Raw genomic sequence first — 17,653 nt, forward strand, 5'->3', positions numbered from 1 at the left:
GTTACTACAGTATTTATTAATTTCTTGTTGCTATCCAAACACACCGTTGATCTTGCTGTTCGTCACCGAAGACAAATTCCTTGTATATATTTTATACTTGGTCATTAAAGTAGTTTGTATTTTTTTTGTATTGTATAAGACAATGGAAGGAATATTTCATCATTTTTTCTGTATCTTATCATTTGGAAAAGATGAGCAACTGAGCTGCATGGATTGGGAGCTTAATACTGCTACCTTCCCATGACAAGGTAAGGAAGCAACTTTAGTAAATATGTCCTTTCAAGTTTACCTCTCCCTACATGCCCTTCTTTCCAAAAGAGGCTGTGATCGCAGCAACTTGAAGTGGCCATCAGGAATGGGTCAGACTCCAGCACCCAACCATATCCTCACACAAATGATTGACAAGACATGCTAGATCCTGTCCACAGCACAAATTGTCAGAATAAGAGGGAAAACTGTGGGCTGGAGATGAGGTAAAGGCAACATCATGAAGACATTGCATAAAAACAGTTATGAGGACATGTTTGTGCCACAGTGAGCCATACTCACATTTATTTATTTATTTATTTATTTATTTATTTATTTATTTATTTATTTAACTTAATTTATATGGGCAGCTACAAATACTACTTTGGATCCCTTTAGTCTAGATGTTCTAGACTAAAGAACAAAGTCTAGATGTTCTAGTCTAGATGTTCTAGACTAGAACAAAACTACATACGTGGTCAGATTTAAACACTAGATAGCACAGACCTGGAGTGTATCTGGGTGAAGTGAGACGTTTCCTTCCATTAATTATGGAATTTTCACCTCACATATCCTCTAAGACTTGGACAGCCAGCATGGGAATTCTGGGAGTTGAAGTCCACTCATCTTAAAGTGGCCAAGTTTGGACAACACTGCTCTAAGACCTCAAAGTAGAATGGCAGGGGATGTCCCCTTATTTTATTCCAATAACTTCCTATGATTCATCCACAATCAACCAGTGAGTGCCACAGCCTAGTAATGATCTCAACCTGGTTTTCTTCTATGCAAGTCCAACTTCACCATTATTTTATGCTGGCTCTTATTTGAAAAAGGCAATATTCTTAATTTCCCAGATGGTTATTACGGCTAATAACCAGGTTAGGTCTGCCTTCACAAATGTTACCACCTTAACGTGGTTGTGCAGTACGGACATAAGTTTCTTATCAAGAGAAGCATCTTTCCCAACTTGAAACCTTTCCGACTGCGGTGGGCTACATTTCCCATAATTCTTAGTCAACAGCGCTCCCCTGCCGGGTGGGGATTATGGGAGTTGCAGTCAGTCAACACTGTTGGAAAACCCCAGATGGAGGTAGGTTGAAATAAAGGGTTAGCAGACGAAACGATTACGGAGAGGAGAATTTATCGAAAAAGGAGAGCTGCGCCTCCCAACTTCGGGAGGGGCTGCCGAGGGGCTTAGAATTACTACTAGGGCGATCAAGTCTGGGCTGCAAAAATCCGGCCGACCTCTGGTTAAAATTACTGCCATCGCTTAGTCCTCCGGATTTCTGCAGCTGAGATATAGTGGCGATCATCATCATCATCATCATCAATTATTATTCTTATTCCTCTTCTCGCGTGCCAACGAAATGGAGGCTCCTCTGCCGGGTTCCCACCTTGGAGGGGCAGCAGAGAGGCGCATCACGTGGGGCGGAGGAGCCCGGCCTCTCTGTGGGCAGCGGCCGGGCGAGAGCCTCCGCCGCCGCCGCCACGCCTAGCGAAGACCCAGATTGGGAGGAGCGCCGGTGGGGAAGACGGCGCGGGTGGCGGAGGCGGCCGGAGCGCGCGGGGAGATGGAGGCGCTGTGAGCGCGGCCCGGGCTGCTTCACGGGCGGGGGTTGGTGGTGGCAGGGGGATCCATCGGGGCAGCGCGGAGCCGCTTTCCCCGCAGCAGCCGCAGCCTCGGCAGCCTCGGCCGCCTCTCCTCTCTTCTCCCAGGATGTCGCGCTCGGTGCTGCAGCCCAGCCAGCAGAAGCTGGCCGAGAAGCTGACCATCCTCAACGACCGCGGCGTCGGCATGCTGACTCGCCTCTACAACATTAAGAAGGTGCGCGGGCCCGTCTGCGGGGGGGAGGGGGGGCGAAGCCGTGCGGGGACAGCGGGCCTGGGGCTCGCCAGCAGCTGGAGGGGAGCGACTCGCTCCAGTGGTTTGTTCCTCCAGCTGTGGGAATTTCCGGCCTGGCTCGGGGAGATGCGAGCCGTAGGCCGCGCGCGAGGAGCGTTTTCCGACTGCTCGGAGGGGCGCGGGAGGAAAAGAGGCCGTAGCACCGGGGCCGAAGTCTCTCCCCCCCCCGGTCCTCCCCCTCCTCCCCAGGCCTTTCTTCCTAACCCTGTGGCGGCTTCTTACTCAGCAAGGCCTGCAAGGTGTGGGGACTGATTTGCTCTGGGGCGGAGGCCCGGAATGCAAAGGAAAGCCAACCCCATTTTTTAATTTTTTTTTTAAAACTCCCATTTCCTTTACGCAAAGAGCGAGTGGAGAGGAAGGGAAGGGGAGGGTGTAAATCGGGATTGGGCCGGATGCACCATCCGGATTTATTTGCCCATGGAAATAGAGATGCAGATATATTGGAGGGAGGTAATCTTTTCGCCACTGTTTTCAGAAGCCCTGTTCAGTGGAGGGTATTCCATATGTGTGTGTGTGTGTGTACGTACGTTTCTGTATAAGGGAGATCTCAAACAGGATGTGTAAAACCTGCACTTTTCCCATCGGTCTCTTACTCTTGTTGCCCAACTGTAATAAAACTATTTTAATTGCTGGTTACCCCGTGTCATTATTGTTTGAAGTAAAATGCTCATTGGAAAGATGGTAGGTTCGGTACTTAGTAAACATTTGTATTTTAGGATTTACTAGCAGCTGCTTTCTGTGATTGCTCCCCTTATTGCTAGCCCAAGGGGAGGGGGCACGGTGGGCTCATCATAAAGGAAGAAAAGTGAGATTCTTGACAGACTGTGCTTCAAATATTAATTTGCTGATATTTGACTACCAACTTGCAGCATTAACATATTACAAAATTCAATATGTAATTCTGTTCTCTGATGGTCTTCTGAGAGTTTTCTGCTACAGAGTATTGAAATTTAATTGGAAAAATAATCAGGTGGTTTTTGCTGTGATTTGATCTATTAGACCTATATTATGTGAGCAAATACTAAAATATATGTATAAAACTACTGGAGTATCTTAACTATGAAAATTTTGTCCTGTGGTGTACCCAATGATGCTTACATTTACTTAGAAGAAAGTCCTTTGTTTTTAATAAGGAAGTGCTTAGAATTGTGCTCATGGTTAGGTGGTTCCCCCCCCTCAGTTATGCAGTATTAGCTTTGTAGGTGTTACATAATGTTATTCTTGTAAATGTATTGTCGGAGTCCTTGATTTATATGGTAGCTTAGTTACAAGACTTCCAGTCTTCAAAAGCAGGGCTGGAAAAATGGTAAATTGTGTTCTGGTGGGTCATTGACTAATTCCTGATTATCACTTAATACTATTGGCATGTAAAATAGTTGCTAACAGTGCTGGATCATAAGATCAGTCAGATATCAAGAGCACAGCTCTACATTCCAAAGAATATATTTCTAGGAAAGTAAAAGCAAAGATTGATACCTCGCTATATTGTTAACCATAGCCATAGTAAAGATAACAAGTTTAACATACAGATCAAGCACTCTTTCTTTATATGTTAAAATCTATCTATGGACCATAGAGATTCTCTTTATGAATGGAGTGGGAGAAGGGATTGTCTACATAAGACAGATCAGAAGAATATAATGCATTTCATTTTAGGAAGGTATAAAAAAATGTGATAATGAGTCTTAGCTAGGAAATCCTGCCATTTAAGTTTACATATCTGTGAAGCTGCTTTCAAATATTAAAAGTACCTTAGCTGTCAAAACAATGATTTGGTTGAATGTTATAGCATCTCCAAGTTCATAAAACTTTGTAACATATCATTCGTAAGTGCTGCTTGAACTGAAACTTACAGTTTGAAAATCTGCTTTTTTTCCCCCTGAAAACAGAAAAGAAAAAAATGGCATCCTTTGTAGTTACATCACTCCCAGGAACTTCAAATCATGAGTGAATATTTTCCAGTTCCACTTCAGTTACATTTGGTTAATAACATCACAGAGGCATCTGTTACAGACTGTAGTGATGCAAAAATATGCATAATTATGATATTGTGCAAATGATGTGATTATGTAATCGGTCACATAATGACATCTGATGGAAGTACATAAGTGCCATCGTGACATGTGTTGTCCTTTGTTCCCCTCTGCGGTCACCTGTATAACTTCATGGTACTTCAACCAAAATTACAGAACCCAGTTCCCCATCATTACAAATGTTTGCACAATTCATTTGCATCCAGGGTTAACAGAACCATGGTTTATTCAATCCAGTGTTCTGGATTTGCACAACGCACTGAATCATAAATTACAATGTCAGGGTTCTCATTACTCAGCCACAAACTAACCAACCATACTTGAGTTGAGAGAGTTGTGTTCACCAGCTGTCAAATAAAAAATAATAGACATCATAAATAGCTGGACTTGGCACAATTCACCTTCTGCCAATTTTCTTTTGCATGAATGCTAATTGCAATTTTGTATCTAGATTTTATACAGTACTCATCGCTATGGTAACTGTAGAACTACTGATTAAAGCTGTTTTCATTGGTTTGGGCTGATGTGATCTGGTAGAGCAGAATGGATGAGATTCTGAATAGTGCAGGCTGCTATTTTTCATTCTGTTGTGAATCCTTTATTCAGGAAAATATCTGCACATGAAAGGAGTCTTGTAGTTTTCAAGGGATCTTGTTCTCACGTAAGTTTTCTTCTTCTCTTAATGTCATCTTTTGACATGTCAGTCCTCTGCCACTTATCAGGAATAAACAAGTCTTCTAATGCATGCTGCCTGATTCATTTTTGCTTTCTTCTTACAGCCAGTAAGAGAGGTAACAAAACCGGGAAACCGTCTATGGATTAATGAGGCTTCCAAACTGGGCTCCCTGTCATTTACTTTTCTGATAAACCCAGAATCTAAAACCAGGATTTGTTCTTGGCTTCAGACTCTGGCTTTTTAGGAGGGTAACAAGTCATAGATTTGGGTTTTGATGTAAAACAAGAGACTTTCTACTAGACCGCAGGAGCAAAGTAAGAGCACCAGCATGCTTGTAAGATTCCAAAGAACCACAATTCTTGCTTCTCATGATATTCAGGCTGATTTTTTGTTTTGTAGGATTATGAAAGTTTGCCAGGCAATAGATGGTATTGTGGTTAGATGAATTGGCTGTTTTAAATAGAAAAGCAGAAGTAGAAGCTATCAGTGGTAACAGCTGGCCCATCCCTATTGAAGTTAAGCATTTTGAAGCCAAATTAATTTTACTAGAAAGTGTAACTTTTTCTGATTAAATTTGGAAAATGGCTGGAATAGTATTTCTGTAGGCAATATATGCATCCTTTTTCTCCCTCTTCTTCCCTATTTTGCTACAAGTCACTAGGTTAACTCAAAAGTAGCTGAAGTCCTCAGTTTTTAAATCCAGTGTCCTCTCTACACGTGCCTATTTTCAGGGACAGTACAAGAGCTGAGGAAGCAACCTTTCTTTTCTGTTGGCACTCTGTTAAAAGCAGAAAGATATTTTAAAATATTTTGTTAAAAAAAGAAGTACAACTATTTAGGAAATTTTGGTAAATGGTAGGAAACAGGACATGACCCAACAAATCAGATTGTTCCCCAAGTCCTCTTTTGAGACCGAATGATGACAGTGGATAGGGGCAGTTCTGCACTTCCTGAAGCCCCAGTTACAATTGTCATGTGGCTCTGGAGAGCAGCTTTTTCTGAGCACCCAGGAACCAGGCAAAACTGGTTTTAGTTGCCCCTCATTTGGGAAGAGGAAAGATAGGGCAAAGACATACCAGCGTTACTTAAAAGTTTACTAGCGTCTTGAAACACCAGCTAAGTAGAAAAATGCTTAGGATGGGGAGGAGCACTAAATGTTGGTGATTGAGGTTCAGCTTGTAGATCTGCTTCTCCATTTCTGGTTTAGAATATTTGAATAAATTATTAGAGTTAATTCCTGAAAGAACTTTACTGTGTGCTTTCTTATTTTGTAGAAGAAGAAGGTTGTTACTGCCTTTACATTATCTTTATCTGAAAGATGAGCAATGCTATTTTTGCATTTAGATTATTAGCTCAGGGTTCATATGTCATAGTTTATCAAACTATAGGTGTATGTTTTATATCCTCACCTCTGATATCTTGAGAATGATGATTTTAGCTTGCATTAAGCCAAAATTCTCAAGAACATCTGAACCAGGGCACTCAGGCTTTCCTGATTTGTTAATTGGTATTGAATTTCCTGCTTCAGAATAATACTCCAACTGGTATGCAGCAGGAGAAGTATGATTCTCTGGATTCATAAATTGTGGTTTAAGTTTTAAATAACATGCATAATAGTAAATTATAAATGTGGTTAGTTTGTTTTTTGTATTAGTATGATGTGTGAACCCACACATTATACCTTAGCATTATAGGTGAGCCAGGCTGCTGTGTTATATTCAAGAAATGTTTTAAAACTCTGATTTAGGATTATATATAAATGAGATCAATTGTATGAATGCTACTTTTTGTCCCATGCAATCCATAATTCTAAGTACTTTTATTTCGTTAATTTTGCTAACTGTTGCTAACTTTTTAATAGTAATAACAATCATAGATGGGAAGCATAGAATTACTAATGGGACTTTTTGCAAATGGTATTGTCTAGTCTAGTGCAATAGTACTCTATAAGTAAATTAAAATATGAAATTGGCAGTACCATAGGTCCCCTTAAATTTTAATATAGAACCCAGGTAGAATCTGAATATGTGTGTATATGTTAAATGATTTGACAAGCCTAGAGGTAGGTGTTTTCAGCAGTTTCGTTCTCCATGTTCATCTGTCTCAGTAAAGTATCATTCTTGGGTCCAACAATACTGTATGTGTTGCTTCTACCTGAAGGGGACCTTTTCTCTAGGCTATTACAGTAGTATAAATTTATTTCTGAAAGCTTTGTTAAAGGGAGCTATTATAAGTTAATAGACTTTTGTTTGTAGATCTCTCAGAGACTTTGGTTGGACTTGCTTTGGACACCTTAGGTGTGCAGTCTAAAATATAATCCAATATTGCTTGTGGTGGATTGTGCCAACTCATGACTTATTTAATAAGCTATCATTTTGCATATATTCACTGAGAATCCATGGTTTGCAAGCTATAATGACTAAATTCATAACAACATGCTAAGACGAAACCAAACAAAGCACATTATGGCTTAGTGCAATGCGTAAATTTGGCCAATATGCAAAAATATGTGTTGGTTTAAACACTTGTTGAAAGCTGCAGTAACTTAGTTTAGTAGATGCTAGAATACTGGAATATCAGTATTATTGCTGTCCTGGATTAAGGTTTTCTTCTACTGAATTCAGTAAAGGTTTTGGAAAAGCTGGTGAATAATGGTTAGGGATTGATGTTGCAATTTCTGAAATATGTTAGGATCAGTTGTCTTTTAGATTCAAAATACTGACTTAAGCTTTAAAAGTTATAGCAATATTTGTAAAAGAGCTGTGTGTACCTATCTGCCTGGGATGCAGATAATGTGAAATCTTTATTAGAAGGCACTCCTGTGGTTTTTATGTTCTGTCGTTCTTGTCTGATCATATGAACTAAGGAAATACAGTAATTGTTTACCCTTGCAGAATGAAATGCACTGGGCTCCAGAATAGTAAGGATTCAAACTTTACTAGAAAAGGCAATTTGTCTTTGCAATACAGATTCTTTTTAAATGCTGTATCCTGAGTTGCTAATTAAAATGTTTCTTTGCATCCAAAATGACATGATAGCCATTGCTGTTGCCTTCTAAACTATAAGCTTTTTCTGCAAATAGTTTTGTCACTAGCATCAGCCTGCCAAGAGCTGTTTAAGATGTGACTGGGAGTTGAATATCTGAAGCTTCTTGATTTTGATTATTTTAAACCACAGCAGAACCTCATGCCTTACCACAAACATACTTTGAAACTGTCCTGAATTTCAGAAGTGGTTTGTCACGTGTATAATCTGTGGTTGGAAGAAGGAAGTCAACAGTTCAAATAGAACTATGGTAGGTAGATATATGATTTTCTGGAATGTGGCAGAATTATTTCAGAATAACTTTTTTCTGTGATTTAATCCTGCAGTTAGAAATACTTTTTAAAATCCCAGTTGATTTTTTTTTTAAATCCAAAATCCCCAACTAGGTTATGCCTTCATTATGTTAATCTGAAATGCTACAGTGGGCAGTGCAAGCTTTTGAATCCTCATGAATTGTTAATCAGGCAAGTTGGAGTTTTGGAGAATTTGAAAAGTTATATACTTTTCTGTAAAAATTTGGTTGGTTCTAACAGGTGTTACCCAGGTACATATTTTGGATTTAAATCCTAAACTTCTCAGTCCTCCTGAGGCTGAAATTTAATCCAAATATGATTTTATAAATAAAAGAAAAAGATCAATGCAAAATCATAGATTAATCCAGATTAAACAGGAATAATTGCAACATATTTTTACAGTATGAACAAAACCGGCAAAATTGTACACTTTCTTAACAGCTTATAATTGTTAGTTTTTATCCTGACTTCTTAATTTGGTGTAGTTTTTAAAATTTAGAATTATCCTGTTAAATTCAATATACATATTGCCTAACATAATTATGTATATTTTTGGCATAAGGTATTTCTTAATTGATATCATTTATCATTTTTAAAGTAATGATTATAGTTGCCTGCACCTGTCAGTTTATTCCCGGTTACAGAAGCATTTTCAGGGAATCTAGAACAATAAAATATTTCTGATACTAAATTTTATACTAATTAGATTCTTTGCATCAATATTTCACATCCTTTTTAATGTAGCCAGATTATATATGTGTTGAAGAATTATTCCGGTTTTCTAATAGTATATTAACATTTCTGTAGATTTGAGGAAGAGACTAATCTGAATTTTGATATGCATATTTAAACTTTTGTTTGCCTTCCTCAAAAATCAAAATGTTTGTTTCATTTTTCTGATGGCAATGCAAATAATAATTTTTAAGAACTTCTTGATACATGCTTATTAAAATAATATGAAAATCGGTTACTGTATTACTTTTCATACTTCAAATCTTACAGTAACATTCTCAGCTCGAGATGGATATGAACACATATATATTAAAATAAAATATATATAAAATGTATTATGGCTAAATGTATCATAATGCAGTTTTTTAAAAAAAACATAGATGTAGGATTTGTGAATGAACACAAATGGTATGGACCAATCTGACTATTCTAGTGCAGAATATCTGGTTTTTATGGTGATGTGATTAGATATAAAAGGTCAGTGCAGCAATGTTTACATTTACATATTACTATTTCTATGTAGGTTCATATTTATGGCAATAAGATTAATAGAAGCAGTAGTTACTGGGCTTTCATTATAATTGGTAATTACATATCACTGTCATAATTTATTTATATAAAAAGAAAGGAATTCAGTGTTGTACAGTATGCTTTATATAAGGAGGTCTTTGGTTTAATCTCTGGTATTTTTCATTAAAATGCTTTCAGATGAACAACAAAACTGTTAGAGTTGATAATCCTCTGGATTATTTAGATGGGTTGATGGTCTGATGTGATGGAACACAACTTTCCAGTTATCGGTCTGGATATATACCTTTTGAATGTAATGAGCGTTATGTTGAATTGCAGTTGTCTTCTCCCTAAGCTTAATATTTTTGCATATGTCATTAAAGATGCTTTGCAATGTGTGCCTTAGAATTTATTTGAATTCAAAATCGTAGTTATATATTTGAGTCATAAGGTCTAACAACGTCAACTGGAAATGCATATTCTAAAAGTACAATATTTTCACTTTAGATATTTTCATTTCATGTTCTGAACTTTTTTATAAGTGTACATGTGACATTTTGGCTTTCTCATATTCCCTTTTCTTGAATAGATTTACAGAAATCATCGTTATTTCCAGTATTATTGTAATTTTAAATAGAGGTATATGAGAAGGAAAGTAAGATTTGGGATCTTTTGAGCTAGGGAGCTATTTATTCAAGGACCCATTGGAGCCAGCGTGCTTTCAGGTGGGGATATTCTTCTCATCTTTTGACCGTCTTTTTAATATTACTCAGGAAGTAAAAGATAAGAATAAAGGATCCTCTGAGTCAAACTTGTGTCCTGATGACTTCAGGGAATAGCCTATTTCATTTCCTTGCCAACAGTATGGAAATGGATTACTACTGCCTGTATCTGGGGTGGTAATGTAAACAATTCTGTTCACATTTTTAAACACTGTACAGTACCAGTTTAACAGGCATCAGGCTAGCCAGCAGTAAAAGCCACTCATCATGTGAGAAATGTATTTATTTATTCAATTTTTTGGGCTGCCCATCTTAAATTCATGATGCTGGGCAGGTAGCCAATTAATAGCTTTTTAAATTGATTGCTTTGCGGTGTGAACTAGATAAGCACAGTGCAAAAACAAGTGGTTCTTGCGACTAAGTGAGACAAATGCTAAGGACAGCAGCAACTCTAAAACACTACGTTAAAAACTTTAGTAAAGGTTGCTGCAAGAAAATTACATGGACTTCGCTGTGAAATCATCAGGGCTTGGCTCAGCTCAAAATCAACTTACGTTATCTTAGTTTTTCATGGACAGGGATCATACATTGAAGGTATAAAATCAGATAAACGGATAGATTTGGAACCTGTTGCCTGATTTGGTAGCCTTTCTCATATAAGGACTTTCTGAATTTGACCTTTTTCCTAGCACTCGCAATTGCTTTCATCTTGGCAGAAGATGAACTGTACGCGCTTGTTGTGAACATTTGAACTACTTGGGACTTAAGCTGCTTTCAGTGACCGCTAGGGAGCATCTAGAAATAGAAGATACATTGTTACTCAAGGAATAAAACAAACCTGGATGTAGAATTTGGGGCTCAGTTCAAGATCTCCTTTGCCATTTTTCCAGAAATCTGTTCAGTAATAAAGTAATTATTTGCTAGCACTCAGATTCACAATGTTCAGAAAAATCTTCAGTTTCAAAGTGGTTTTATTTGAAAGTCTAACACAAAAGGAAACAATGTTGAATGTTTGACTTATTTTGCTGTTTTAGAACATTTAAATAGAAGGAAAGACCTACATTAGCCTTAAAAGACTTAAAGATCTGTAATAAGATTATTCAAGATAAAAATTCTGCTCTGGAATGTGTTTGTTATTAAATTGTGTGAAATAACTCAGAAGTTATTTGCAGGTAATTGTGCAGCATAGAATGTGTTACTTCTACTAATTCTGCAGATTTTCCATGTCTAAATGCAGGCACTTAATTTGTGTGTGAGTGTGACGGACATTGGTGTCTAGATATACTAGACATTTTTGAGGGACTTTTTTGAGGGACTGTTTAAGTAAGAATTAGACTAGGCTTCTTTTGGTGCCCTCCAGATATATTGTTCCTACCAGAATTCCCATCCAGCTGGGGAAATTTTGGAAGTTGTGTTAAATTCAAAAAAACTATTTTCAGGGTTTTTTTTTAAAGTACTTCTATGTAAGACTAGTTGATTTAAAAATGGGCAGCATTTTTCTTCTGCATATGAAACAGACACATTGACTAGCTGTTTAGAGAAGATCTTGGTGATAATGAATATCTTCATGAAGCTCTTATGGCAAATTATATTCAATTAGCATTAGGTCTGCTGTAATGACTGGGATCTTTTTTCCCCCCATTCTTGGCTCTCGTTTCTATTTCAGGTATGTAACATTTTCACTAACAGTTCTACTTCCTGAAAGTTCCCTGTGCTGTCGATTTGTTAATTCCCTTTCCTTGTCCCTCAGAATGATTACTTTGGGAGGTGACATGAGACATGTTTGTACTGAAAATTATGATTCACACCTTTTAAGTAACGAATATGTGAATGGAGATAGTTAGAATGTTGATTGTAAATAGCAATATTTAGCTTTAACTCTGTTAATAGTTTTAGCTTGTATTCCTGAACATGATGCTTGTGGGAATTCAAGAAACTTTTGTTTATGTGTAATCTTCTCTTTTTTTGTTTGTTTTGTTGTTTTGTTTTGTTTTGTTACAATGCTTCCCCAGCAAGGACAAGTATGGAAGGTTTGCAAAGCTTTTTCACCTTCCCTCTGCCCGCTTTCAGATCAGCCTCATATTTCCATGATTTCTCTCTCTGTTATTCACAACTGTAAATAATAATAATAATAGTAATGGTAATGATAATAATGAGTTGCCATCCTGGCTTTTCACTATATTGTATAGAAGCGCACAGCATGTTACAGTTTGCATGAGCCACAGATTACATGAGAATTTTGTGTTGAAGAAAAAGTATTAGCACCAAAACAATTACTGCACAATTTTCTTCATAGTAGATAATTTGGGTTTGCTAATTGGGCATAGTTTTAGTGTCTACCACTGCTCCATTTTCTTTCCCAACTTGACTTCATTTTAAACTAGAGCATTGCACTTAAGAAAAGCTTTACCTTAGCAGTTGAGGATAATAATGTTATTGTTATCAATATGCAAAGAGCTGGCCAGCTGGATCATCACAAAATCCCATAAGAACCAATTGAAACAGTAATATGTTAACAAATTTGAGATGATTGAAATCTGATATAAAATTAAGGTTACCCAAATTAATGTATAGCTCTTTAGGCTGGAACCAGGTTGTCAATACTAGTCAAATTGGGAACTGTTCCTACCACCCACCACACTGACATCAGTACATTGTGGAGTAGTGTGACTACATCCCCGGCCCAATTAAATACTTGATTTCTATGATAGACATAATTCTGTGGGGCTTGTGGTGTGTTTGTAGGTCAGAACATACTGAATGTTCCTATGGGTGCAAAAGTTGTGCCTAAAGGTAACCTTGATAAACATAGTTTAAATAGTTCTACTTCATTAGGACTTTTGCTTTCATTTATCTTTAAATGCATGCTAACGCTGATTGTTCAAAAAGAAATCACAGACAGACCAATGCTAACTTTAAGCTGTTTGTTTCTTTGATTCAGATGATACATTAAAAATGTAATAAGCCCAGCAATGTTTTCTGCCAGTTGTTTAGCTTCACTCATTCAGGGTGGCAATTAAAGGTAAACCTACCTCACACTCTGATAGAAGGAAAATGTGTTTCTTTTTAAGGTTGCTTTTTCCTTCACTACTGTCCTGCACTAACTGCTTTGAAATGTCCACACATTTTTTTTCCAGTAGAAGAACATTTCTGTACTGTGTCTCATTGCATTGTCCAGCTATGACAAGCCCCATTCATTTTTTTTTCACTTCACTATGAAGCCAAAGAGATATTCCTATTTCTTGATTGCAGATTATTTACAATAACATGTTTGGTGAAAAAAATATATCTTTAGTTTCTTGTTTTTATTTTCTCCCATAGGCTTGTGGAGACCCAAAAGCTAAACCTTCATATCTTATTGATAAAAATCTGGAATCAGCTGTTAAATTCATAGTCAGAAAATTTCCAGCTGTCGAGACACGCAACAATAATGTAAGTAATGAAACATTCCATAAATAATTGAACTTGATAAATGTCTCTTTCTTTAATCAATTTTGTTAATGCAACTGCTGGGGACCTATTGATGTTCCCATAATATTAGTCATGACACAGGTTGAATTTCTGTAGTGACTATGTCAGAAGGAAGATGGACATTAAATAGCTGTAGCTTTGTTAATGACATGATGGGAGAAGCATTCTGTGTTGAATATTACTATGTTGTAATTTTTTAATAATTGGACAGGAGCTTGTGTAATTTAGAGTGTATGATCATACCAGACAGTTACAATAGTTTTTGAGGACAGAATTTCAGTGGGACCTTTTGAGTGTGTTAGGGTTTTATTGTGAGTATGTTCAAGATCTTTCAGACTTGGTGGAGAATTATAGATTAATTGCATTGTGAGCACAATGCAAGTGTTTTGTCAGAATTGCAACTAGATATATTAGCAGATACTTTTCAACTACTGCACAGCCATCATTCCTTTAAATTAACTGTAGAGGAAAGCTTAATGAAATATATTTTTAAGAAAGTTTCACTTGGGCTCCTACCTCTCTGATTAAACTGGTCATTAGGAGGTGTCTCTCTTTCCCCAACCCCCATTATAATACTGCTTCCCTTCCTAGGGAAATTATCCTAACATACTTCCTAGGACAGGGATTGCCACCAGTGTGATATATATAGCTGTCTCTCATTGCAACTACAAAGGGCTCTGTGGGTACCCATTGCTTATTTTATTTTAAAATTAATTATTTTCAGTTATCCAGGGACAAAGGGTTGCCCTTACTGCTTACCCTCTTAATTTCTATAGAAAGTGTCTGACCCATATCTGATATATAGATAATCTTTGATGGTGGGCACCAGTTCTTTTCTTGGAAATGCTCTCAACTGTCTGGAAAAAAAAAAAAAAGGAAGCGATACCATGTTATAAATTGACATTCCATCATAACATGTGGGGTAGAAAGTACACCATGACACTTTCTGAAAATTCTCGATGAGTTTTGAAAGCAGAGCATCTTCAGAGATGCTGAATATTTGTGGGGGGGGGGGGAGTTTATGTATTGTGTTTTTATGTTGTTTTAGAGTTTTATAAACCAGTTTATGGTGATCCTAAAAGGTAGGTTAGAAATATAAGAAATAAATGAAATAAAAGGATCTGTCACAATAATACTCCTGAATGGTGCAGCTCTCAATTTAGGTGATTGTGCAAAACAAAGTTATTCCTGTTCTTTAGGTATTGTTGTGAAAATTGGACACTTCACCATCTCTTAAACAGGTTGGAATAAAATAACGTCAAATGATTCCTTTTACAGTTATCTTCCCTGCCTTTAGATTTATTTGGTTTGGTTGATTCAGGGGTGTTATCGCTACATTATCATATTCTGTTCAACAAAATAAGCATACAGTGCTTCAGAGCTATTTATAATCTTAACTGAATTCTGATAGGAATGTAGAAAGCCCTCCGTCAGTTAATTCTTATTTCTTTGCAATGGAAATTGGGAGGAAGATGGTCTTACCTGTCTGTTTTTCTTCTCAGAAGTGGAAAGGGGAGGCAGGTAATGGGCTTGCACGTTTTCTGCATGCAACAGTTTGCACGAGTGCTTGAAATTTCCTATTTCTGATGCAGCTATTAAGTTCAGTAATTATGTTCCTTTTTATGGTCCCACTTGACAGTATTAATATATTTATGTATCTAATACTTTATTTCAGATGTATTTTATACTTGCTGTGAGTTGCATCCAGACAGTCATTTTTAGAGAAGGCCCACTGGAAATCAGTGAGGCTTATTAGTTATGCAAAGCTAAGGTCCCACTGATTTCTATAGATCTACTTTATGAATAATGAACTCTGATTCAAATGTTGTACATTGCCAACATTTCAAATAAATAGTTTTGCAAGCCACAACAATATATGTACTTTCAAATGCATGGACTTTGGCGTGATCTGTATGACCACTTTCACTAGTGGAAAACATCATCCACCCATGAAAGGATTATTTCTTACCCATTGGAAAAGTGCTTTGTTTATAACAGCCCAACTCAGACATAATTTGTGTCTGTATGTGTGTAAACCTTTCTTCAAGACTCATTCAGAATATTTCTGGATATTCTTTTATGGCCCATTGGGGTGGTTGCAAACCACCTGTGGCCTCCATATGACACATACAGCATTCCATTTCTACTTGGAGATCATGCTGCTGAAATTTGATAGCAAAATAGCTGGATTTGAGCTGTACAACCTTGAGTGGGATGGGGGTGGGTGGTTAAAATGGGAATGGTTTGTAGAACATCATCAGGATGGAAGCTAAATGGATCAGGGGGTGGGGTGATATTCCAGAAAAGGTGCCACAACAGAAAAGGCATGCTTTGTAGGTCCTCATAGATGTCATTGCTTAATCAAGGGGATCAGAAGCATCCCAACTCTGCCCAATCTTACCAGATGGGTAGAAACTGTGAGAGATAAGTTCCTCAGATAACCTGGCCCTATCCCATGAGGGGCTTTCTAGGTGATAGCCAGTACCATGAATTGCATCCAGAAGCTCACTGACAACAAGTGCAGCTCATGGAGCAGTGGTGTCATATGGGCATACTGAGGCATGTTCAACACTGTCCGTACTGCAGCATTCTGGATCAGCTGTGGCATATGAATGGCCTTCAGATGCACCCCCATGTAGAGAACATTGCATTAGTCCAACTGTGAGGTGACTAGGGCATGAATGACCTTCTGGAGGCCTCCCAGTCTAAAAATGGGTGCAACTAGCACACCAAATGTAGTTAGGCGAAAATACTCTTGGCTGTCAATGCCCCCTGCTCTTTGAATAGGAGCAGTGAGTCTAACCTGCTCCCCCAGATTATGCACTGGTCTTGATGCAAGAATGCAACCCCATCTAAGACTTAAGATGGAAAATCCCGATCTGGGGGAGGGAGGCTAAAATCCAGAGCCAGTTGGTCTTCACAGGATTAAGCCTGACTCTGATCTCCATCCAGACCCACACAGCCTTCAGACGCTGGGACAGGATATTGACAGTATCACTTGGCCTGCCCAGGGTCGAGATGTACAACTGGTATCATACACATATTGATAATACTGGACCCCAAACAAACAGCTGACACCTTCTGGTGGTTTCATATAAATGTTAAACAGGAGAGGAGAGAGCATTGAGTCCTGAACCACCCCACAGATGAGAGTCCAAATACACAATCTCTCCCTCCCCTTCATGCTGAAATATTCTTTTCTAGTCACAGTTTAATTTGGATTTTCCTCTTAACTTTTGTCATATGATTACTTTTTTATAACAAAAGATGAAAAATTGGACATCAGAACTAAGTTTTTAAATAGGTGGTGTAGGTGTGAATGTATATTTTGATTTTATATTTTAGCATTCTTCAAAGCTAATTTTAGGGTTGTATTAGACAGGTTCTACCTGTTTGATATTGTGCATGAGACAAAAATGTTGCAACAATAGCAACATCTCAAAGAGTCAGCAAAAATTGCCAAAACTGAATTTGCATTTAACATATATTGAGAATAGCAGTTTGGTACAGTGATTAAGTAAGTACAGTTCAGATTCCAAAGAAGTTTTAAAACTTGAACTAATAAGGGTTTTTTGTTTTACTTCTGTCTCTGTGATTTTTAAAGTGAGATTAAGCTAATTGTTTTAACTGTTGTCTTACTTTGTATTATAAGCAGATTAATCATATGTTAATTAAACTCACTATTCAATGTTACGGATGGAATTGAAGTGATTTTTTATTTTGTCTTTTAAAAAACTCCCAAGTATACAAACAGAAGTCATTTTGTGTCAGGTTGGTTAATATCCCTATCCTGAATGCACAATTAATAGTATAAATTAGATGGAATTTCTGTTTCTTTTGGGAATTCAAGTGAAAAAGTGATGACAAAAAGGGAGTGTCATTATATTACAGTATAATGAGCCTCACTGCACTGTTGAGTTAAAATGCTACCCACTGATCCTTGAGTTGGCGCTGAACAATGCCAACATATCTTGTCTCCATTGCCCCTGCTCTGAGTTACCGTCAAATGATGGGATCCTGGT

The 17,653-nt window shown here is 37.6% G+C and overlaps 1 protein-coding gene across 4 annotated transcripts in view; it reads left to right on the plus strand.

Annotated features, from left to right (window-relative positions):
* Positions 1–1,710: 1,710 nt before the first annotated feature.
* NCKAP1 (NCK associated protein 1) overlaps positions 1,711–17,653 on the plus strand; it is a 66,638-nt gene continuing 50,695 nt past the window's right edge. For 2 of the 4 annotated variants that reach the window (XM_088135731.1, XM_088135732.1), the window contains exons 1-3: positions 1,711–2,071; positions 12,173–12,190; positions 13,482–13,592. In XM_088135731.1, coding sequence (XP_087991857.1) covers positions 1,964–2,071; positions 12,173–12,190; positions 13,482–13,592 — 237 coding nt within the window. In that variant the 5' untranslated portion in view covers positions 1,711–1,963. The remainder of the gene's footprint in view (positions 2,072–12,172; positions 12,191–13,481; positions 13,593–17,653) is intronic. The other 2 variants (XM_088135734.1, XM_088135733.1) reach the window with 2 other exon arrangements.

Source organism: Python bivittatus, unplaced genomic scaffold (genome assembly GCF_059951505.1).
Source record: "Python bivittatus isolate LINGU-HERP-01145 unplaced genomic scaffold, Pbiv_v1 ctg000200_np1212, whole genome shotgun sequence".
Classification (NCBI taxonomy): Eukaryota; Metazoa; Chordata; class Lepidosauria; order Squamata; family Pythonidae; genus Python; species Python bivittatus.